At 41.5% G+C, this 24,132-nt stretch overlaps 1 protein-coding gene across 1 annotated transcript in view; it reads left to right on the top strand.

Moving 5' to 3' along the window:
* The window catches only part of PSKH1 (protein serine kinase H1), a 38,145-nt gene that overhangs the window by 12,318 nt on the left and 1,695 nt on the right, over positions 1 to 24,132 (top strand). Inside the window, exons 2-3 of the mRNA XM_063438248.1 lie at positions 15,814 to 15,940; positions 18,460 to 19,473. Of these exons, the coding sequence (XP_063294318.1) occupies positions 18,538 to 19,473 (936 nt within the window). The 5' untranslated portion in view covers positions 15,814 to 15,940; positions 18,460 to 18,537. The remainder of the gene's footprint in view (positions 1 to 15,813; positions 15,941 to 18,459; positions 19,474 to 24,132) is intronic.

The following is a 24,132-nucleotide window of genomic DNA, read 5'->3' on the forward strand; positions in this document are numbered from 1 at the left end:
TCTGGGTCTGGTCAAAACTGCACTTCTCCAACTTACAGTATAAACCGTGTTGCAGAAGTTTGTGTAACACCTTTCTGACTTGTCTATGGTGAGTCTCAATCTCTCTAGAGTGTATGAGTATGTCATCCAGGTAGACAATAACACAATCATGTTGGAATTCCCTAAGAACTTCGTTAATCAAATCTTGAAAAACTGCAGGTGCGTTGCAAAGACCAAAGGGCATGACCGTGTACTCATAATGACCATAGCGGGTATTAAACGCTGTCTTCCACTCGTGGCCTTGCTGGATTCTCACCAAGTTATATGCCCCTCTGAGATCCAACTTGGTGAAAATTTTAGAATCCTTTAACCGGTCAAAGAGCTCGGTAATCAGGGGAATAGGATAGGCATTTCTGATGGTTATTTTATTCAAACCTCGGTAATCGATGCAAGGTCTGAGTGAACCATCCTTCTTTTTAACAAAAAAAAATCCAGCCCCGGCAGGAGAGGAAGATCTCCTAATGAATCCCTTGTCTAAATTCTCCTGAATATACTCCTCTAAAACAGCATTCTCTTTAGTGGATAGAGGGTATACATGACCCCTGGGCGGCATGGTACCAGGTAATAGATTAATTTTACAATCAAATGTCCTGTGTGGGGGTAGCGTATCAGCGTTCTTTTTGTCGAACACTGCTTTTAAATCCAGGTATAGAGGGGGTATCTGTATCCCCTTAGACTGGGTAGAACTGTCTGGTGTGTTAATTACAGCCAATGGGGATACCCTGCGTAAACACCTCTCCTGACAACCCTGACCCCATGAGAGTATTTCCCCTAACTCCCAATCGATAATAGGATTATGTCTCCTTAACCATGGGTACCCCAGAACTATGGGAACAGAGGGAGACGAAATGAGCATAAGTGATAAGTTCTCCTCGTGTAAGATACCAACAGTCAAGTTAATAGGTATAGTCTCACGCGAGATAACAGGCTTGAGTAGCGGTCTACCATCTATGGCCTCAACGGCCAAAGGTATCTTTCTTAACTGGGTTGGGATAGTGTGTTTAGTAGCAAAGGCTTGGTCGATAAAATTCTCAGCAGCACCGGAATCTATCAAGGCCATGGTCTTTAGCACTCCCTTCTCCCACGTTAAAGAAACTGGTAACAGCAGCCTGTGATTTTTATAATCATGAGTAGAGGACAAAATAGAAACACCCAAGGCCTGTCCTCTAGAGAAACTTAGGTGCGGGCGTTTCCCGAGCGAATAGGACAATTCAGGCGCAAGTGACCTCTGACTCCACAATACATACATAATCCCTCCCTTTTCCTGTACTGTCTCTCCTCCTCTGAAAGGCGAGTATTGCCTATCTGCATAGGTTCAGGAAACAGTGAGGTATTGGAATCAGGACTTTGAAATGCGGGTGCTAACTTAAAGGTAGGTCTAAGATTCCTCTCTCGAGTGTTCTGTCTCTCTCTTAAACGCTCATCAATGCGAGAAATGAACGAAATTAAGTCCTCTAAATTCTCAGGCAGCTCCCTAGTAGCAACTTCGTCAAGGATAACATCTGATAACCCGTTCAAAAATACATCTATATAAGCCTGCTCATTCCACTTGACTTCTGCCGCCAGAGACCTGAACTATAGTGCATAATCCACAAGTGTTCGGTTCTCCTGTCTCAGGCGCAACAGTAATCTGGCTGCATTGACCTTCCTACCAGGCGGGTCAAAAGTTCTTCTAAAGGCAGCTACAAAGGCATTATAATTATATACCAACGGGTTATCGTTCTCCCATAATGGGTTGGCCCATCTCAGAGCTTTCTCAATGAGTAAGGTGACAATAAATCCAACCTTTGCCCTATCGGTAGGATAGGAGCGAGGTTGTAATTCAAAATGAATACTGATCTGGTTTAAAAAACCACGACACTTCTCCGGTGAACCACCATAACGTACTGGTGGGGTAATACGAGAAGAGGCACCTACAGTGGCTACCTCTAGGCCTGAATTTACAGAGGAAATTGGAGTAGTACGCGTCTCCTCTGGTGGGTTATTAGCACGAGATAATAACGCCTGTAGTGCTAAGGCCATTTGGTCCATTCTGTGTTCCATGGCATCAAACCTGGAATCAGAGGGACAAACCTGACTGTTTGTACCTGCAGGATCCATTGGCCCTGTCGTAATGTCAGGATCGGGTCAGGGATCCAACACGCAAAGTACAAACAGGTACAGGGTACGTATACCGGACCTTAGAATGGCCGGACTAACGTACAGAGAGTATAGAGAATGGTCAGAGACAAGCCGAGGTCGAGGGAACGAGAGGGTAGGTAAGCGAGTAACAAGCCGGGTCAAGGATAACAGAGGTAAACAGAGTAAGTCAAACAAGCCGGGTCGTAACCAAAAGGATAACTGAAAACACCAGAGCACTGTGTGACTAGACAGGCTAGAACCGCAACAGGGCGAAGTATGTTTAAATACCCTGGCTAGAGAGGATAGACACGCCTCCGACGAGTCCTGATTGGTCTCCAACGGATTGAGTGACAGGTCGTTCCGGATTGGCGTCATGACGTCGGTCTCCGGGCACCATGCTACATAAGGAAGTAACTCCCTCGCGGCCGGCGTCTATGTGAACGGGTCGACCTCGAGGAACAGGAGAAACATGGCGTCCGGACGGATAAACGTCTAAGTCTCTACCTCTCTCGGAGGTAGAGATCTCAGGTACCCTGACACTCTGTGAGCATGTGTATGTTTGTGCCAAGACCATATATATGTAAGCTATATGTGGTGTGTTGTGTGTATGAGAGGCTGATTGTGGTCTTTGTGCATTGTGTTTATGGAGAAGCTGTGTTTCATGACTGAGTGTGTAAGAAGACTGTCTTCAGGGGGTGACTGTGACAGGGTGAGCAAATGGCCAACTGTGAGTAAGTTTGACAGGGCGAGGTGGTTAGAAGAGACTGCTTCCGTGGTGAGTGTGACAGAATGAAGGTTGTTTGACAAATTATGGGGTGAATGTGACATAATGACAAGGGTTAAAGTGAAAAGGTGAATATGACAGAGTTGGGGATGAGCGTAGCATAGTTGGAGTAGGGAGTGTGACAGGACGAGGGGAGGTAAGTGCAACAGTGAGTTGACAAGATTAAGGGGGGAGGGGGTTACTGTGACAGGGTGGAGGTGGCAGGGTTGGAAGGAGAGTGTGACAGAATTGCGGCAAAGTGTGGTTTGGTTTGAAGAAGGGCGTGTGACAGTGTGGGGGGTGTAAGTACGACTGGACTAGTTATTAATGTGATCGGGTGAGCGTGTCATTTGGTAGAGTGAGTGTAATAGAGTTAGGGGTGAGTGTGACAGGATTCGGGTGGAGGCTGTGTTTCAATGACCACATTCCCCACACTGTAACACCTGGCAGAGCAGCAGACTGGAGGTTGTGCTGGGTAGACTGTGTGGAAGGTCTCGGTACCCAGCGGCACACAGGGCAAACCACTGGGCCGCTTCTTGGTATCGGGCCCTAGGTCATGGACCATAGGCCTGACAAATCCATCTGACTTTGTCTCCCTACCGATCCCATGCAGCCCGGGCTTCCCTAGGATGCTGGGCTTGTGACATTCGGCACTGTTGTCGCACCCTGATGGTGGCCCTGAAGGGGAGGAACACTATATAGCCAAAGCTTTATGGGCCTACTAATTTATTGAGTTTGGTGTTTCAACCTCACCAATTGCTAACATGTGCAAACCAATCCAGCACCAAAGCTCCAAAGAGATCAATGACTTTAAACATGGCACTGTCATAGGATAATAAACCATTTTTTAAAAAGCGCAATAAATGTTATAAAATAAATAAAAAATATACCATTCAATTAATTCTTATTCAGTAGCTGCTATGCATAGAAAAACAAACAAATAAAAAAAACTTAAATTACCAACAATTATGCAAGCGCTTAGTAGATTTATTCTTTACAACAAAGTTGTCAGCGTTCTACAAGTGGCCCTTCAGAGGGCAAATGTAGGAGAGATATAGCCCCAGTGTTAAAAACATACAGAAGGTAGTACGTTTATATGATCCATGAGCATTAACTTGAACTTTCAGTTCCCCTTGGTAGAAAAAGACACCACTAAAATCTTTTCTGTCCTGCATCTGATATTCAGCTGATGCAAATGTAACAGTGCAGCTCTTTTGTATCGTTTAAAGGTACTTAACCCCTTAAGACCGCAGCCAAATGTACAAGTTGTGAACCAAAAAAAATGTAAACAAACCACAGATTTTGACTATATGTCTGTTCAACAATAATTTACCTCTTTCATACTAAGTGCACCCACACTTATTATATATCATTTTGTTCAGGGGAAACAGGGCTTTCATTTAATATCAAACATTCATGTATGGAACTCCATTTTATATGAATAAAATCTAAAAAACTTGAAAAAATTATGAAATCTTGTTATTTTTCAATTTCAGCATGGCAATTTAACTGTTAATGTCAGAATACTATTCGGTTTTCCTGCAATAAAACATACATATTTGTATTCAGAAATGTCTCACGAGTAAAACAGTACCCCCCATGTATAGGTTTTATGGGGTTTTGGAAAGTTACAGGGTCAAATATACGACTTGTCCATTATTTTATTTTCTGCATAGAAATTTGACAGATTGGTTTGAGTGACCTAGGTTGCCTTTTAGACCGTATGGCAGCCCAGAAATGAAAATTACCCCCATCATGGCATACCATTTGAAAAAGTAGACATCCCAGGGTATTCAAAATGGGGTATGGCCAGTCTTTTGTAGTAGCCACTTGGGCACAAACCCTAGCCAAAGTTAGCGGTTTTTTTTGTGTTTTCTTTTTTTTACATAAAATCTGTACTTTCACTGATAATATTATTGTTAGTATATAGTTTACTGCCCTGAAACACTCCTAGTTCTGCTCAGTGAGGTCTCACGAGCGCCATGGTACCCCCCATGTATAGGTTTTATGGGGTTTTGAAAAGTTTCAGGGTCATATATATACGGCTTATCCATTTATGCTTTTTCACCTTGAAATTTGTCAGATTAGTTTGCAGTGTCCAGGCTGCCTTTGAGACCGTATGGCAGCCAAGAAATGAAAATTACCCCCATCATGGCATACCATTTGAAAAAGTAGACATCCCAGGGTATTCAAAATGGGGTATGCCCAGTCTTTTCTAGTAGCCACTTGGGCACAAACCCTAGCCAAATTTAGTGTTTGTTTGTTTTTTTTGCATTTTTCACATAAAATCTGTACTTTCACTGATAATATTATTGTTAGTATATAGTTTACTGCCCTGAAACACTCCTAGTTCTGCTCAGTGATGTCTCACGAGCGCCATGGTACCCCCCATGTATAGGTTTTATGGGGTTTTGGAAAGTTTCAGGGTCATATATACGGCTTATCCATTTATGCTTTTTCACCTTGAAATTTGTCAGATTAGTTTGCAGTGTCCAGGCTGCCTTTGAGACCGTATGGCAGCCAAGAAATGAAAATTACCCCCATCATGGCATACCATTTGAAAAAGTAGACATCCCAGGGTATTCAAAATGGGGTATGCCCAGTCTTTTCTAGTAGCCACTTGGGCACAAACCCTAGCCAAATTTAGTGTTTGTTTGTTTTTTTTGCATTTTTCACATAAAATCTGTACTTTCACTGATAATATTATTGTTAGTATATAGTTTACTGCCCTGAAACACTCCTAGTTCTGCTCAGTGAGGTCTCACGAGCGCCATGGTACCCCCCATGTATAGGTTTTATGGGGTTTTGGAAAGTTTCAGGGTCATATATACGGCTTATCCATTTATGCTTTTTCACCTTGAAATTTGTCAGATTAGTTTGCAGTGTCCAGGCTGCCTTTGAGACCGTATGGCAGCCAAGAAATGAAAATTACCCCCATCATGGCATACCATTTGAAAAAGTAGACATCCCAGGGTATTCAAAATGGGGTATGCCCAGTCTTTTCTAGTAGCCACTTGGGCACAAACCCTAGCCAAATTTAGTGTTTGTTTGGTTTTTTTGCATTTTTCACATAAAATCTGTACTTTCACTGATATTATTGTTAGTATATAGTTTACTGCCCTGAAACACTCCTAGTTCTGCTCAGTGAGGTCTCACGAGCGTCATGGTACCCCCCATGTATAGGTTTTATGGTGTTTTGGAAAGTTACACGGTCATATATACGGCTTATCCATTTAGGCTTTATTACATTGAAATTTGGCAAAGTGATTTTCTGGGCCTATATCGCATTTGAGAGAGCATGGCAGCCTGGGTAATAACATTTCCACTATTATGGCATACCATTTTCAAAAGTAGGCAACCCAGAGTATAAGAAATGGTGCATTGCAAGATGTTTGGTCTAACCACTTTATCAGAAATGAAGGGCCCACATAGGGGTTATAGCTTTATTTGTGCTTTTTCATGCACATGAACTCCATTTTCACAGGACATTTCATATTCCTGATATGAGTTATTGCAACAAAGCCTCACTATTTGTATTTAACATTGTCTCCTGAATGTAACAGTACCCCCATGTACTAGATTCTCTGTTTTGGGGGGGAAGTCATGGGGACAAAAATATTAGATGTCCTTTTCAAAGTTGGCAATTTAACAAAGTGATTTTCTGGGTCTATCTCGCCTTTGAGAGAGCATGGCAGCCTGGGTAATAACATTCCCACCGTTATGGCAAACCAGTTTCAAAAGTAGGCACCCCAGAGTATAACAAATTGCATAATTTGAGATGTTAGGTCTAGCCATTTTAACAGAAATGCTGGGCCCATGTAGCGATTTCTACTTTGATTTTTGTCTTTTTAATCAGATAAATAGCATTTTCACTGGAAATGTCATAATACAGATATTAGTTAGTGCACTAGAGACTTGGTATTTTGATTTAACACTGTCTTCTGAATATAACGGTACCCCCACGTACTATTATTTCAGATTTTACTGATAAGTCACAGGGCGAAATATATTAGATGCCCTTTCAGCTTGTAAGTTTGCCAATATTATTTTCTGGGCCTATGTAGCTTTTCAGAGAGTATGGCAGCCTGGGTAATAACATTCCCACCGTTATGGCAAACCATTTTCAAAAGTAGGCACCCCAGAGTATAACAAATGGCATAATTTGAGATGTTAGGTCTAGCCATTTTAACAGAAATGCTGGGCCCATGTAGTGATTTCTACTTTGATTTTTGTCTTTTTAATCAGATAAATAGCATTTTCACTGGAAATGTCATAATCCTGATATTAGTTAGTGCACTAGAGACTTAGTATTTTGATTTAACACTGTCTTTTGAATATAACAGTACCTACATGTACCATGTTTCCAGGTTTTTATTATATCACATGAATAGAACAGTACCCCACATACACTTTGATCTGAAGGCAGAGAGAGGCAGATAGATCTTTGATATCACATAGAGAGTCACTGTGCGAAAAGTTTGAGAAGTAAAAAAAACGAAAAAAAAAAACTTTTTTGTAACCCTTTCAGTGCTAATCACAGCATTAACCCTGTGATCAGTTTTTTATTGGGAAGTCACATTTCAAGTACTACAAATGTAGTATTTTGAGTTGTTTGGTGTAGCCACTTTAGAATGGCTAGCGTAAACAGGGACAGGCCAAGGTCAGGGGAATCCAGAATTCAGAGTAGTCGGTAAAACAAGCCAATGGGTCGGTACAGGCAGCTAACAAAGCGTAGTCAGGACAAGCCGAGGTCAGAAATCCAGGTAAATCAAGCAAACAAACTGCCAAAGTCCCATACAGAGTGATTCAGAAATTCAGCTCTGTATGGTAGACTTTGAAACAGTCTGTTATGCAGAGGGCGGGTAGAGATGGGCAGGTTGGACAATAAAAACTGGAGTCCTTTCGGACTCCTTTCTTGTAGCAAACACGGCACTTTTTTTGGGGAGCTTTTTTACTAGGGGTGGATGGGATTCGGGAAGGGAAGTGTTTGCCACAAAGTCTTTGGAGATCTCCTGATTCCAAAGTGGGATTGGGGGGCTGGGTAAATAACATACGGGACAAAATGCTTAATGTGAATTCGAGGAAAGGGCAGGGCCTACCTATGACCTCTTTTGTATAGAGGACATAGGCATTGAAAATTGCAATCTGGCTCACGTAGATTGCAATTTTCTTGTACCAGGTCCTAGTTTTTCGGTTCACCAGATAGGGCTGTATGCATTGGTCAGCCAAGTCTACTCCCCCCATAAACTTGCTGTAGTCTACAATGCACTTCGGCTTTTCCAGATGCTCAGTGCTACCTCTCACAGACACTGGCACTGTACTTTCGTCATGCATCGTAGACAGCATGTATACATCTTTCCTATCTCTGAAGCGAAGAGCAAGCAACTCATCCTGGCGGAGAGCTGAAGAGGAACCTCTACTGCTTCTGCCACTTGCCAGGGCTTGGGGGAAACCCCTGCGATTCTTCCTCACTGTGCCACAGGCTAGGGTTTCAAAACAATATAAATTTTTAAATAATTCTATACTGGTATAATAATTGTCAACCCATAGCCTATATCCCTTATTCAACAAGGGAAGGATTAGATCCCAAACAATCTTGCCACTTGTACCCACAGAATCAGGGCATCCTGGTGGGTCAAGATGGCTATCCTTCCCCTGGTAAATGCGAAACGCCCATGTGTAACCAGTACAGGATTCACATAATTTATAAAATTTAACGCCATATCGGGACCGCTTCGATGGAATATATTGCTTAAATAGCAGTCAACCTTTAAATTTCATAAGGGACTCGTCAATTGAAATATCTTTATCGGGGACATAATTTTCAGAAAATTTGTCTGACAGGAGTTGAATAAAGGGCCGAATTTTATATAGCCTGTCAAACAGTGGGTCGTTTCTAGGGGGACACAGCGAGTTATCATTAAAATGAAGGAATCGCAGCAGTTGCAGGTAGCGATCCCTCAACATAACCTCAGGGAAAAGAGGTGTAGCCAGGATACGTTGCTTGCTCCAGTAGGACCTGATACTGGGCTTTTTTACAATACCCATCATTAGGGTTAAAGCCCAAAACCGCTTCATCTCTGCGACATCCGTGGGTCTCCACATATTCCTGCGACCATGATGGGACCCCGGATGTGCAGAGAGATACTGCATAGCAAACAAATTCGTTTGCTGAGCCATGAGCTCAAATATATCGTCTGACATAAAGAGCTCAAAAAAACGAATTGGCTCGCAGTCGTCCACTGTTACAGTGATGCCAGGTGTAACAGTGAACGGCGGTATTTCTGGGGCCATCATATTTGGAGGCACCCAGTCTCCGCCTGGCATTGGGCTTGCTGAGCGTCCTCTTGTGAGTGGTGGTGGGGCACCATCACTTGAGGTCTCACTCAGAGGCTCAATGTCAGAGGCAGTGATAGTGTCACTGTCTTGCAGAGTGTCACTATCACTGCCTGCCAGAATGGCATACGCCTCCTCGGCTGAGTAGCGACGTGCCATTCTAGGGGGACAAATTAATTAATTTATATACTAAAGTGGGTAATTAATTATCTACCTGCCTAACACCTACTACCTGCCCTCAAAAAATAATATAAATGTACTGATCACAGTATAGGCAGCTGCAATCAGTACACTGAAAGGGTTATTTTCAGATCTATAAAAATAACCCTAAAAAAAAGTCAGTCTGATCAGAGAGCCCTCTGATCACAGTGATCACTGATACAGTACTGTACAGCAGATAAACTGTACAGTTTAGTGATCACGGCAGCGGGGAAAGGGTTAAGGGAGATTTGGGTTGCTGCGACTGACACAAAGGGTCAAAAAAAATTAGAAATAATTTTTTTGACCCAAAAAAGTTTTTAAAACTGAAAGGGTTATTTTTTGATCTGTAAAAATAACCCTAAAAAAGGTCAGTCTGATCAGAGAGCCCTCTGATCACAGTGATCACTGATACAGTACTGTACAGCAGATATACTGTACAGTATAGTGATCACGGCAGCGGGGAAAGGGTAATGGAGATTTGGGTTGCTGCGACTGACACAAAGGGTCAAAAAAAATTAGAAATAATTTTTTTGACCCAAAAAAGTTTTTAAAACTGAAAGGGTTATTTTTTGATATGTAAAAATAACCCTAAAAAAGGTCAGTCTGATCAGAGAGCCCTCTGATCACAGTGATCACTGATACAGTACTGTACAGCAGATATACTGTACAGTATAGTGATCACGGCAGCGGGGAAAGGGTAATGGAGATTTGGGTTGCTGCGACTGACACAAAGGATCAAAAAAAATTAGAAATAATTTTTTTTTGATCCAAAAAAATAATAATAAATAAATACCCTAATCAGGTTGATCACAGTAATATGCTGTGATCAGCACTGAAAGGGTTAAATAAAATATAAATTTTAAAACTTTGAAAAAAAATTTAAACTTTCTTTTTCCACAGGAGCTGCAAAAACCACGATCTCTCTGCCTCTCTCTCTCAGATCGAAGTGAGGTGAGGAGAGGGGCAGAGACAATGTGTCAGCCAGTGATCTGAGATCATTGGCTGACACATACTAACAGTGATCACAGTGACTGGCTGTCACTGTGATCACCTCCTACAGATCGCGGTAATTGGCCACAGGGGGATGCCTGGGAGGTACAGGCATGCCCCCACCGCGATCTGTAGGGGGCTAATGGCTGCAGTTACATGTGTCAGCCAATGGGCTGACACATAGTAACACTGATCGCATTGACAGGCTATGGCAGCCTGTCAGTGTGATCAGACTGCAGCCTGACAGTTCAGATCGCGGTCACTGACCCCAGGGGGGCTGCCTGGGGGGCCAGGCATGTCCCCCGACCGCGATCTGCTGCAGAAGAATGCGGCCGGCTCCATGTGTCAGCCGATTTCAAATCGGCTGACACATGGTAAATACCGATCGCAGTGACAGCCTGTCACTGCGATCAGAAGCTGCAGACCGCGGTCCCCAGGCACATGGGGGCTGCCTGGGGGGCCAGGCATGCCCCCCGACCGCGATCTGCAGCGGCCATGTTCCGCCGGCCACGTGGGGCTGAAGACCGCCCAGGACGTACTATGCCGTCCTGCGGCGTTTAGAGCCACCAAAATAAGGACGGCATAGTACGTCCTGCGGTCTTAAGGGGTTAAATACATTTATTTCACAAAGTCACAAAAGACTTGTATTTAAACAAACACTATACTGTATATAAACTTATTTCCAACGGTATGTTTTGTACACTGGGTGTCTCTCTCTCTCTCAAAACTAAAACATAGCTCGCATCTGCCCCCTTTTAACACTAGACGTGACTAAGGTGCTGGTCCATGCTGTTGTTCTTTCTCGCCTTGACTACTGCAGTCCCCTTCTCAGTGGTCTTGCGTGTTCCCAGGCACCGCTGCAATCTATAATGAATATGGCGGCGAGGCTCATTTTCCTATCCGCCCGCACCCTCCACCACCTCCCCCCCCATCAGTCCTTACATTGGCTTCCAGTTAGATATAGGGCTCAATCTAAGATTCTGGTGCTTGCTTAGAAGTCCGTACATAATGCTGCTCCAACCAACCTATCCTCCCTAATACACAAGTGTATCCAGTCGAGGCCCCTGCGCTCTGCCGAAGACCTACGTCTATCCTCTGTCCGTACTCCCACATCTGATGCTCGCCTCCAAGACTTCTCCAGGGCTGCACCTTTTCTGTGGAACTCCCTTCCCTTCTCCGTTAGACTTTCATCCAGTCTAAACTCCTTCAAAAAAATCTTTGAAAACACACTTTAGGAAAGCATATCATTTAAACTGTTAGCAGATTTTCATTCCCTCCCCATGATTCCTCTCCTGCAACTGTCAAAAATTAGCTACTAGGCCCTCGGTGAATACTTTTCTAGCAACCTATTTCATTACCACTTTACCCCACTCCCTTTAGCATGTAAGCTCATTTAGCAGGGTCCTTAACCCCTCTGTTCCTGTGCGTCCCTTTGTCTGGTTACAATTACGTGTCTGTTAGTCCACCCATTGTACAGCGCTATGGAATTTACTAGCGCTATTTAAATAATAAAATAACTATGTTTTAAGGGGTAAATCTACTAAACGCTTGCATAATTGTTGGTATTTACTGTCATAGGATGCCTCCTGACAAACAAGTCAGTCTGCACAATTTCTCCCCTACTATACTTGCACCAGTTAACTTTGCTGCCTTCGTGAATGGGAAGTTTTTAGCAGCGACAACAGCTCAGCCACAAAGTAGAACCCCATACATACTCACAGTGCGGGGCACCAAGTGAAGCAGTAAAAACTGCCTATTATCTGTTGCATTACTCTCCGCAGAGTTCCAAACTGCCTCTCGAAGTAACATCAGCTCAAGAATTGTTCGTCTGGAGCTTCATGAAATGGATTTAGGCTTGAATGGTGTAGAGCAGGGGTAGTCAACATTTTAATACCTATACCTATGTATCTTTTTTGTTGGTAAAATTTCCTTACCGCACACCGGTGCAGCATTAACTCACATTAATTAGTGAAAGTGCAAAAATCTTTTTAGAAAGGAGGGTTTAAAAAAAAACAACAAAAAAAACGACTTGCATATATACCGGTAATTTACATTTTAATGAATTTACGCATCTACATATAAGTTTTTATAAAATATAATGAATTTTTTTCTTTTTTTTTTTCTATTTATTTTATAACTTTTCCTTGTTTTTCTCCTTCTCCTTTTCCTTTCTTCTTCTTCTCTTCTCCTTCCTTATTGCAATCTCCTGCGGGAAGGCTGAACTAGGTAGTCCACTTTATTGTTATTTAACAAAAAACAAAACAGAAAAAAATTAATATCACTGTATATCAGGGGTCCTTTTTTATTTCTCTTTATTTTCTTTCCTTAACTTCTTTTCCTTTTCTTTTCTTTTTTCTTTATTTTTTTATTTTATTTTTTTATTTTATGTTAAGCAAACCAAGTAAACAGAAAATAGCAGGACTTAGCAGAATTTGTCAATGGAAAATTCAGAACTTGGCTTGCCAAAGTTCAATATCAGCTACTCTAAACGCCAACAATCCCTGCTTTTACATCGAGTGCTTAAGCTTCCCTCCTCTTCTGGAGTGTAACCTCATCATGCCCCTGTCTGTCCCAATCAGGAGTGCAGCTGCGCATGCACTTCGTTTTAGCCATCAAAAGAAATTTAGCAAAAAGAGGCATTCACCTAATGCGTGTTGGGCATTTTTGTAAAATCTTTCTACATGGTTGGAGGTGAGGCACGCACCTTCCTCGGAGCATGTGGTTGTGCTGGAGAACTGAGGGTCACAGATAAAACCCACCACTGCGAACCATGAAAGCTAAAATTGCCCACTAGTGGGCGGTAGGGACCAGCTTGACTACCACTGGCATAGAGCATGCTGCCACTGAACTCTGGATCTGTGGAAATGAGTTCACTGGAGAGCTGAATCACACTTCACTATCTAGTGGTCTACTGGAAGAATCTGGTTGGGGCAGATGCCAAGAGAATGCTACCTACCAGATTGCATAGTGCCTGCTGTTAAGCATGGTGGAGGAGAGAAAAAGGTCAGGGATGGTTTTACATAGTTTGGACTAGGCCTCTTCATTCTAGTGAAGGGCCATTGTAATTATACAGAATACAAAAACATTTTAGAGAATTTCGTGCTTCCAACCTTGTGGCATACGTTTGAGGAAAGCCTTTTCATCTTCCAGCATAACTGTGCCCATGTAGATCAAGCAATGTTCATGAATAAATAGCATGACAAGTTTGGTTTGAAGGATATTGAGTGATGTGCAGAGAGCCCTGACTTAAACCCTGTTGCACACCTTAGCGATGAAGTGGAATGCAGATCAGTGATTAGCCTCACAAATGCTCTTTTTGTATTTTTTGTATTTTTTTTTTAAAAATACTTTATTTTTGCAGTGCATAGTTTAACAAACCGCATGTGTAGACATTTCATAAGTTGACTATGACAAGACATGAATGCGATAGCAATATGAGATGCCTAGAGTTAATTGCACTGTTTATTTTTTTTCTAAGGAAAGATATACATAACATATATTCAAGCTATGCTTCCATGGTTAGTCATAGAAATGAGTAAACAGTTGATTATGCTGGGGAAGCCATAGCACTGCTTAAACATCAAGGATAGTGTAAATAAGAAAACAAGAGTAGATCAATGCATAGAAGTGAGGGGCATAGAGAGCGATCAGTAAGACATGTCAAATGCATTGGGTCAGCAGAAGGTATTTAAGCAACTTAAATGAGCTAAGCATTTCAAAGTTTTCAAGTTAAAATCATGCTAGGGGCACATATCATGCTAACTCAGTGATGGCTAACCTTGACACCATAAATTGTTTCTGGGCTACATTTCCCATGATTCTCAGCTAGCACTTAGAGTCTTAAAGCTAGCTGAGCATCATGGGAAATGTAGTCCAGAAACAATTTATGGTGTCAAGGTTAGCCATCACTGTGCTAGCTGAACTGAACTGACTGGCCCCTCAGACAATCCTGACCCCTGCCTTGGCTAAGCGCAATAGTGATGGCTTCCCGGGATAAAGGCAAACCCTGCCTGTTCTGCTCCACCAGTCCCAGGTAACAGCATGGGCCCATATCTTGTGAGAGAGCCAGAAGCTCTATTCATTGAGCTAAGCGCAGTTGTGCTTACCTCAGTGAAGAGCCTCCGCTTACATCAAACCATTCCTAAATGATTTGATAATCCACCAGCGGATGGAAAGATGGCACTCCAGACAATATAACCCCTACAGTGAGCTTCTGCCCTATTTCACGTAACTTTTCTTGCCACGTTGCTTCTTACTCTACAAAGTCTGTGGAGGTTGTGCAGCAGGGTGTCTTCGTAAGGTAAGTAAATTTGGCTAGTAATCCAATATTTTCACCAACTCAAATCAGTTCTATAATATGAAATTAGGAAAAACAAGATAATATAATATTGTATGCATCAAAGGAGAACATTAACGATGATTGAAAATACACTCACAAAAATTTAGCTATCTATTGGCTCTCAGATGTTAGTATTTGACAATACAATCCTTGTCACAGGATATGGAATGGATGATCCGTCACTGCTTTGTAGTACTCAGAGGGTGCACATCTCACGTGCAATATATAAATGTGGAGACAAAAAGTGCCAATAGTACAATCCAATAACAGGATCTTAAAATGTTTACTAAAATGAAGTAAAATACACTCACAAGCATGAAGCGGTGTAAGCGACGCTCACGGATGTTTCTTGGGGTGAGTATTCTTCTGTATTCAACAATAGGCATATAATAAAAACAGAAACAAAAAAAGCTGCTCTCTGTATATAAGAATGTTCTATTTGTAAATAGGCGGAAATTTACTTGCATTTAGTGGAGCACACATATGCTCACTGGACACAGCGTGGGTGCCCCACTCAACCTCAATAGATTTTGGAACTCTTGGTATTTGTATTCGATGTGATATTAATGTTGCAACCTATTATCAAGTACTAGCCTCACTGTATTTGGCGCAACCGATTTCTCTTTTTTTGTTTACTTGTATAGTATTTTTGGGTTGTTAGGGTACCCAAGTTTCAGTGTTTGCTGCCCACCAGAGTCAGCGCTGTATCTATCCCTCCTATAGTTTGCTTATAATGTAGGAGAACCCTGCCGCCATCGCCTCGTAATAGGGCAAAACCATTTTACAATGGGTTGCCTTTTTACCTGGTCCTGCCGGGTCCTGCTATTTTGGCCTCACATTTGAAATACGTTTAGATGTCATGACAATTCTCACTTTATTAAACAATCCTGTATATATTTAAAATCTGAGTTCTATAAGACATGCAATGCCATCTTACTATTTGTGTAACTATGCCCAACTTTCTTTAGACTGTAAGCTTGTTGGAGTAGGACCTTTTCACATCTTGCTTAATTTATTCCTCTAGGTGTCTCTGGTCCTTGGCTCATCGCTGGATGCCCATGATCCATGGCTATGGCACTTTAACATTCAGCTGTTGGGGGGACATGAGGGAAGATTTGCTGGTGTGCCATGTCTGTTTCTGGAGTGAGAATGTAAGTTCTTATTTAAGCCAAAAGAGATTTTGGTTAAAAGATAGTGTTACTCCAACCTGCTTTTGGAAGTGGTCATGGAAGAAGGAAATGCTGTACTTACAGACATATGACTTTTTGTTTTGGGGGCTAGTTACACTCCTGGCACATGTGACTTAGGCAGCCTGTAATTCTGTTCCAGACTGCATAATGTGAGTTCTGTGCAAAAATTACTTTGTCATGCTGATGTAATCATTCTTCATTTGTAGACAGAGCTGACTGTGAAGCCCACTCTCCCTCCCTTCACTTGGTGTTAGAACATCAATCTATCTTTCCGCCCAGCCTTGCCTCCTTCCCCTTCACTTACTCTATTAACCCCTTCACACACAATGCAAGGAATATGATTGTAATTGCGATTTCCTCCCCACCTTTATCATCCTGTTATAATGCTGGACATAGAGACAGTGTGTGACTCTTGTTTTTCCATCTGTCATCCTTCTGGCATTACATGCTGCCCCCTCCCTTCACGTATTCTATCCACTCCTTTCTCTACACTTTCTCTATTAGATGCTGCCCTGTGCCCTCCTGCTATGCTAACTCCATTCCTAAATAAGATTGGAACATGGACTATGCCTGAATGATGTGCAGTGTCGATAATTTTTCCGAGCGTTTTTTTTTTCAATATTTTAAACCATTTTTTTTTTAGCAAAGAAACAAAACATGTGTGGGAAATAAGTAAGAAGTGCTTTACAAGATGGGAAAATAATGCACTTAAAAAGACTGGAGTTACCCTTTAAGCCTAATATACTTATTTTTATCAGGTGCATCCTTTTATTGGCTAGATGGAACCTAATATAATATGAGATTCTGTTTCTGATGTTTGTTTGTACAGACATTCTTTAGCATATTCCTAGCTTAGCTTGTTCAGGTTTACTGACCTTGCTAGCCATGAATCACCTGAATCTTCCCCAGATTGAACACACAATGCATAAGAATTCATTTAAAGTGTTTATCATACTTGTGCGGGGGGAGGGGGAGGCTTTGCATATTTTCCAAAGACACATAAAGGTGACATCTCCAGTTACGGTCAGGTGGCCTAGTTAAGATAGGTCTTACTTACGTGAAGCTGTCCCTCGCGGCTGTCCCTTTATTCTCTAGGTATTCTACAGCTCCTGGAGCTTTACTTTCCAGGAACCGCGTTAGTGCTGTTGTCTTGTCATACATGATAGTACCGCAGTGAGATTTCCGGAACCTTCATTGATGGAGTCTCACAATAAGTAAGATGATGAATGAATTTCATAGCTACTGGGATTGGACAAAAGTGGACAGTCAACCACAGATTTACCATAATACAGTAGTCCATAATTTGCCTTATGGTGTCTTTGGATTGCATTGGAATTTCAATAGAATTCCAACGCATTTAGCATCCGCATTTCATAAATACTATATCTTTTAAACACACTGCATCTGAATGAATTTTGAATCAAAGTTGCTGAGGCGCTTGAAAACAGTAGCTGAGAAAAAGTACTGTTTTAATTTTGCAGTTCTCATTCTTTTAGTTGCTGTCAATTTTATGGCCACTTGTGACTTTAAAACTATAATAGATTCAATAATTGAGTGTGCATTCCATGCTTCATAGACAAAGCATTGCATTGATAGATCATGGTGATAGCCATATGTCTACAATACTTCCTTTATATTAGGCAGTTTTGTGTGTGTGTGTGTGTGTGTGTGTGTGTGTGTGTGTGTAATATATCAATTTATACAGTACTACCACTCATAATACGTTTTGTGTGTGGAACTGCTCATGGGGGGATAAACTATTTATCTCCTAAACCATGCTGGATGGGAATTATGGGTAAGATTAAACCCCACAAACTAAAATGATACTCCTGAATGGAGGTCTAATCCTGGTGTGGGAAGAATTTACCACACTTAATTTGATGTTTCTCTATTAGAAGCATAGGATTGGCCCGTGGTCATCCATTAGTATGATCTGAGAAGAGGGAGGAGTGGCTGCAGCACAAATACCAGGATGGCGCTGGATAAAAGCGGAGTTTAGTCTCTTTATTTTTCATTCACAGGAAGGCTTAATTGTATACATGAGTAGGACAACGCTCCTAACTGTATAAATATATATATTTATTTATAGTGTTAGTGTTCTTTTTACCATAGTTTATTGTATGAGATAAAAATGAGAAGTTCCTGATTTGTGGAGACTCTTCGTGGCCAGAGAAATCTGCCAGCTGCAATGCCTGCCTGTGCAAGCACTGCACATCTAATAACTGTAAACAGAATTGTTTGTTTTCTTTAATGCATTAAACGAATTGGGGGTTGATGCCTGTTGTGTCCCTTTACACTACTCTTCATAAAATATCTAATAAAATATGTACCATATTTATACTATTTTTCTTTTTTTCCATGACTTATTCATATTTTATAATTTTAAGATCGGGTCTAGATTCACCTAGTTCTTATTAAAGGGTATTGTTTGCTTTAATTATTCAAAAATAAACAGTTTATTTTTTATACCTCCACCGCAGGTAAACAAGGGGTGCTGACGTCATTCTTAATGGAGCTACGCTGATACCATGTCCGCATGGAAGACGTAGCATCACTCAATGATGGGTTGTGGGACAAGCAAGGTGCTTCCGGAACCACCAAAGAATGTTCAGATAGACTTAATCAAAAAGGTGGAACCTTTTATGGAATCAAAAAATGACATGTATAAACATTTCATCACTGACTCTGATCAGACGGATTTGAAAAAAACCTCTTTATCTCCTCCATACCCTCATGAGTATTTGCACAATCATATAGAAAATACAGACTCTCGGAAAAACAAAGTAGCTAGGTACCGAGCTAAGTTTGATCCACGAGTTACTGCCAAGTATGATATTAAGGCACTTATAGGAAGAGGCAGTTTTAGCCGTGTTGTGCGAGTTGAACATAAAGCCTCCAAGCAACCTTATGCTATTAAAATGATTGAGACTAAATATAGAGAGGGAAGGGAAGTGTGTGAATCAGAGCTTAGCGTACTGAGGAGAGTTAGACACACCAACATTATTCAACTTATTGAAGTGTTTGAGACTCAGGAAAGGGTTTATATGGTGATGGAGTTGGCAACAGGTGGGGAACTTTTTGACCGTATTATTGCCAAAGGATCCTTCACTGAAAGAGATGCTACCCGTGTATTGCAGATGGTTTTGGAAGGAGTGAAATACTTACACATTCTAGGCATTACTCACAGAGACTTAAAACCTGAAAATCTGTTGTATTATCATCCAGGAACAGACTCCAAAATCATGATCACGGACTTTGGTCTTGCAAGTGCACGAAAAAAAGGGGATGATTGTTTAATGAAGACTACTTGTGGAACTCCAGAGTATATTGCACCTGAAATTCTAGTGAGAAAACCATATACCAACTCTGTGGATATGTGGGCTTTGGGAGTAATATCTTACATACTTTTGAGTGGTACTATGCCCTTTGAGGATGATAACAGAACCAGACTCTATCGACAGATTTTAAAGGGAAAATATAGCTACTGTGGAGAGGTAAGTTAGGTGTTATGTGAATTGTAAATAGTTTGATCTGGTCGCATCATCTTTCTAGGATTACATTCAGTTTAGAAATGTATTCCATGGTATATACTAATGTTTTATTGTTTTTCTGAATTGCATAATATATATAAAAAATTGCAAAAGCCCTGATAACATAGCCAAGTCTTCTTCAAAACCTTTCATCATAATTGTTCGGCAGTTTTAGAAAGATGTATGTTTACAGGTGGTGCCATAACATGGTAAGTGGTTAAACTAAAAACAAATTACTTGGGTTTTGCTGGGTCCACATACTCTGTTTCCAGTCTTTTACTGCTGTAGAACCCAATAACTCAAATTAGCATCAGCTGAGTGCTCGCAGTCATGGCATGACTGTGCTTACCTCTACAGAGATATTCAGTTTCTCCTGCAGAGAACCAGATGAGGCACAAGTTCCTGGGGAAGTTTAGCACATTGTCATACCTTAGTAAAACAGTTGAAAGAACCACTAAAGGCACTCAGACCTTTACTTTTAACTAGAGATTGACCGATATTGATTTTTTTTTTTTTAGAGCCGATACTGATAATCTGTGAACTTTCAGGCCAATAGCCGATAGCTTACCGATATTCTGTACATTTACCGTATTTTTTAAAAAAATTTTTTTGCTAATCGTTTTTATTAAGTGGTAAATGCACAAAATATACATGCCAATCAGATTTTTTTTAATTTATATTATTTATTATATGTGGATGTAGTGAGTGCAGTTAATTAGTAAATGCAGTGTGTGTGTGTGTGTGTGTGTGTAGTGGATGCAGTGTGGGTAGTGGATACAGTGTGTTTGTGTGTAAATATGTGCAGTAGGAACTCTCCCCCCACCCACCCCTTACCTGTCTTAGTGCCCCCACTTACCTGTCTTTTAGTGCTCTTCCATTCCCCTTAATGTTCCTCTCCCTTCTCTTTTAGTGCCCCCACCCCACCCCAGTGTTCCTTTTTCCTTCCCTCCCCTGTGCCTTAGTGTCCTCCCTTAATGTTCTCCCCCCTCCCCTGTCCCAGTGTTCTTTATCCCCCATTCCCCTGTCCCATAGTGTTCTTCACCCCCCTTCCCCTGTCCCATAGTGTTCTTCACCCCCTTCCCCTGTCCCATAGTGTTCTTCACCCCCTTCCCCTGTCCCATAGTGTTCTTCACCCCCCTTCCCCTGTCCCATAGTGTTCTTCATCCCCCCTTCCCTGTCCCATAGTGTTCTTCATCCCCCCTTCCCTGTCCCATAGTGTTCTTCATCCCCCTTCCCTGTCCCATAGTGTTCTTCATCCCCCCTTCCCTGTCCCATAGTGTTCTTCATCCCCCCTTCCCTGTCCCATAGTGTTCTTCATCCCCCCTTCCCTGTCCCATAGTGTTCTTCATCCCCCCTTCCCTGTCCCATAGTGTTCTTCATCCCCCCTTCCCTGTCCCATAGTGTTCTTCATCCCCCCTTCCCTGTCCCATAGTGTTCTTCATCCCCCCTTCCCTGTCCCATAGTGTTCTTCATCCCCCCTTCCCTGTCCCATAGTGTTCTTCATCCCCCCTTCCCTGTCCCATAGTTTTCTTCATCCCCCCTTCCCTGTCCCATAGTTTTCTTCATCCCCCCTTCCCTGTCCCATAGTTTTCTTCATCCCCCCTTCCCTGTCCCATAGTTTTCTTCATCCCCCCTTCCCTGTCCCATAGTTTTCTTCATCCCCCCCTTCCCTGTCCCATAGTTTTCTTCATCCCCCCTTCCCTGTCCCATAGTGTTCTTCATCCCCCCTTCCCTGTCCCATAGTGTTCTTCATCCCCCCTTCCCTGTCCCATAGTGTTCTTCATCCCCCCTTCCCTGTCCCATAGTGTTCCTTACCATCCTCCCCCCTTCCCTGTCCCATAGTGTTCTACCACCCCGTCCCTTAGTGCCCCTCTCTCTCTCTCTGCCCTCGTTGGTCCCCGGTGCGTATCTTCCCTGCTCCCCGGTGTGTCTCCCGGTAGCGTGGCCGAGTGGAGCAGTGCACACCGCGGTACAGGAGATTCAGTCTCCTATACCCGGCCGGACTGACGGGAAATGCTCTCTCAGTGAGCAATCATCTCAACAAAGTGGTTTGGGTGCAGTGGCCCTGTTAGTTTGGACATACGGCAATATTTACAATGGAGGGCTGAACACCCTTCTAGTGGCTGTTTTTCCTGACATCCTTTAGAAGGTCCATACACGCCCACAACCTATTCAGTGTGCTTTGGTGTTCAATGTCTGCTGATGTATGTTTATACAGTATTCAATGCTTTTCTATGAGAAACATTTGAATGGCGCTTCTCATCCACAGTACTTGTCTCTGAGAAGCTCAGGACTGGACAAAAACGTAGAGGAGAAAAGATGAAAAGGAGGCTAAGCAGGTGGCTACACAAACTTGTATCTCAGCGATGGAAACAAGGAAAATAAAGGCCCTATTTATGCTAATTTTTAAAAACTCACAGCGGGGATCCTGAGGGTCACACATATGCTACTAACCTTATTAATATAAATAAATAAATAAAGCAAATGCACTCATAGTTTCCCTTTAAGGGAATAGGGAAGATCTTCAATCCTTGGGAAATAGACTAAATGCCCTAGGAAAATGTAGCAGAATTAGGAACTTTAACCTTTTTTTTATAGAGAAGCATTGTGCAACTATGGCACATGCGCAGCAAACGTTCCAATCCACTAATAACCACGCAACATTGTATGATGCTGCTCAGCATCAAGCTGTTGTGCATGATGATGCTAAACATTAAGACATTCAAAAATCAATGGTCGATGAGGAAGCTGCTCCTGATGCTGTCAGACAGCCACTAGAGTGTTTCCAGCCAATGTAACTATAACTGTCTCTGAGAAATTGCTATGTATTGCAAGAAAATGCACCACATCTATGCACAAAACCACTTCTTTATGATGCATTGATTATTGATGGTCAGTGTCACGTTAAATCCGTAATAGTTAAAAATATGGCTAGCAATATAATTATCTTTTAGCTTTGTTGTGCTCATATCTCTCATAATTTTAACTGTATATGTAATAGTTTTTGTAAAGCGCTACGGAATTTGATGGCGCTATTATTATTATGATATTTATATAATAATAATTGCAGCTCCTTCCATCCTGCTGACTTTTGCATTAATCTAGCCGGTCACCTGTTTTATAGTGTATATTTCTTACACATATTAGGCGTTGATAAAATCCACGGTCTTGTCCATTTATGCACAATACTGTATAATCTTTTAGAAATGCATATTAACAAATACCTTTTAATGATTTAAAACCTGCATAAACATGGCCAATTTTTCTAATCAAGCCTGAAAGATTTTTACAACCTGGTTATTGCTTTAAGAATTAAATGCGTGTAAGATGTGGTCACTCTAAAACTTTCATAGATGCAAAGTAATTTTGTCAAAATCAACATGAAATAATATAAAATATTGTTTGATAAAAAATTTTTAATGCATTTCTCCACTCTGTTAAATCTACTTCTGGTTTTGAAGGTGTCTTAGTCTTTTAAGTCCATGACAATCCAGTGATTTTTTTTTTTATGCTACTTTGAAGCTAGTTTAACTGGCTATGTGCAAGGTTCTGCAATTAAGTTGAACTATATATAGTAAGGGTGTCAGTCTGAGAGAATAAAGTAGAATAAAATAAGGAGGGAGATCTGATGACTCTTAAAGGTTCACTATAGGGTCAGGAACACAAACATGTATTCCTGACCCTATAGTGTTAACACCACCATCTAGCCCCCCGGGCCCCTCAGGCCTCAATAAATATAGTAAATATCTTACTGTATTCAAGCCAGAAGCTGTAAATCTGCATGCTGTTAGACTCAGAAAAACAAGCAGTCTGCTGACATGTGGTCGCCTGATCCAATCACAGTGATTCCCCATAGGATTGGCTGAGACTGACAAAGAGGCAGATCAGTGGCAGAGTCAGCACAATTCAAACACAGCCCTGGCAAATCAGCATCTCCTCATACAGATGAATTGAATCAATGAATCTTTATGAGGAAAGTTCAGTGTCTGCATGCAGAGGGAGGCTACACTGAATCACAGGATGCTGTGCACAGTGCTGCCCTGTGCTCTGCTGACAGCAGATCTGAGTGGATGGAGGCATATTATGCCTCCATCAATTCCGAAGTCGTTCTGGTTCACTCTGAGTGACTGCAACTGGAGGTGTTCCTAGCTTTCAATGTAAACACTGTATTTTCTCAGAAAATACAGTGTTTACATGAGAGAGGCTGCAGGGAGCTATTTCTCACCTAAACAACTTCATTAAGCTGAAGCTGTTCAGGTGACTATAGTGTCCCTTTAAAATAAACTGGTGCATGATAAAACCAGTTTATCCTCAAATGGATTACATATACTAAATAAACACAAATCAAATGATCCTGATAGGACATTGTGTCATCCTCTAAAATGGAGCCAAGAAAATGAAGTATATAAAAATTTAAAATATATGGAAATTCTATACTTATAAATATATAAACAAACGTCCTATAAATATATTAATGAAAAACGATAAAAGAAAATCCACATCTTTCAACAGAATAACTTTTTGATAAGAATAAAATAGAAATTGTTAAAAAAAAATAAAATAAAAGTGTAATGGCAGTATATTGTGAATATAAAATAGAACTCATTCTCCATATTACAATTT

The sequence above is a fragment of the Pelobates fuscus genome, chromosome 12 (genome assembly GCF_036172605.1).
Source record: "Pelobates fuscus isolate aPelFus1 chromosome 12, aPelFus1.pri, whole genome shotgun sequence".
NCBI lineage: Eukaryota > Metazoa > Chordata > Amphibia > Anura > Pelobatidae > Pelobates > Pelobates fuscus.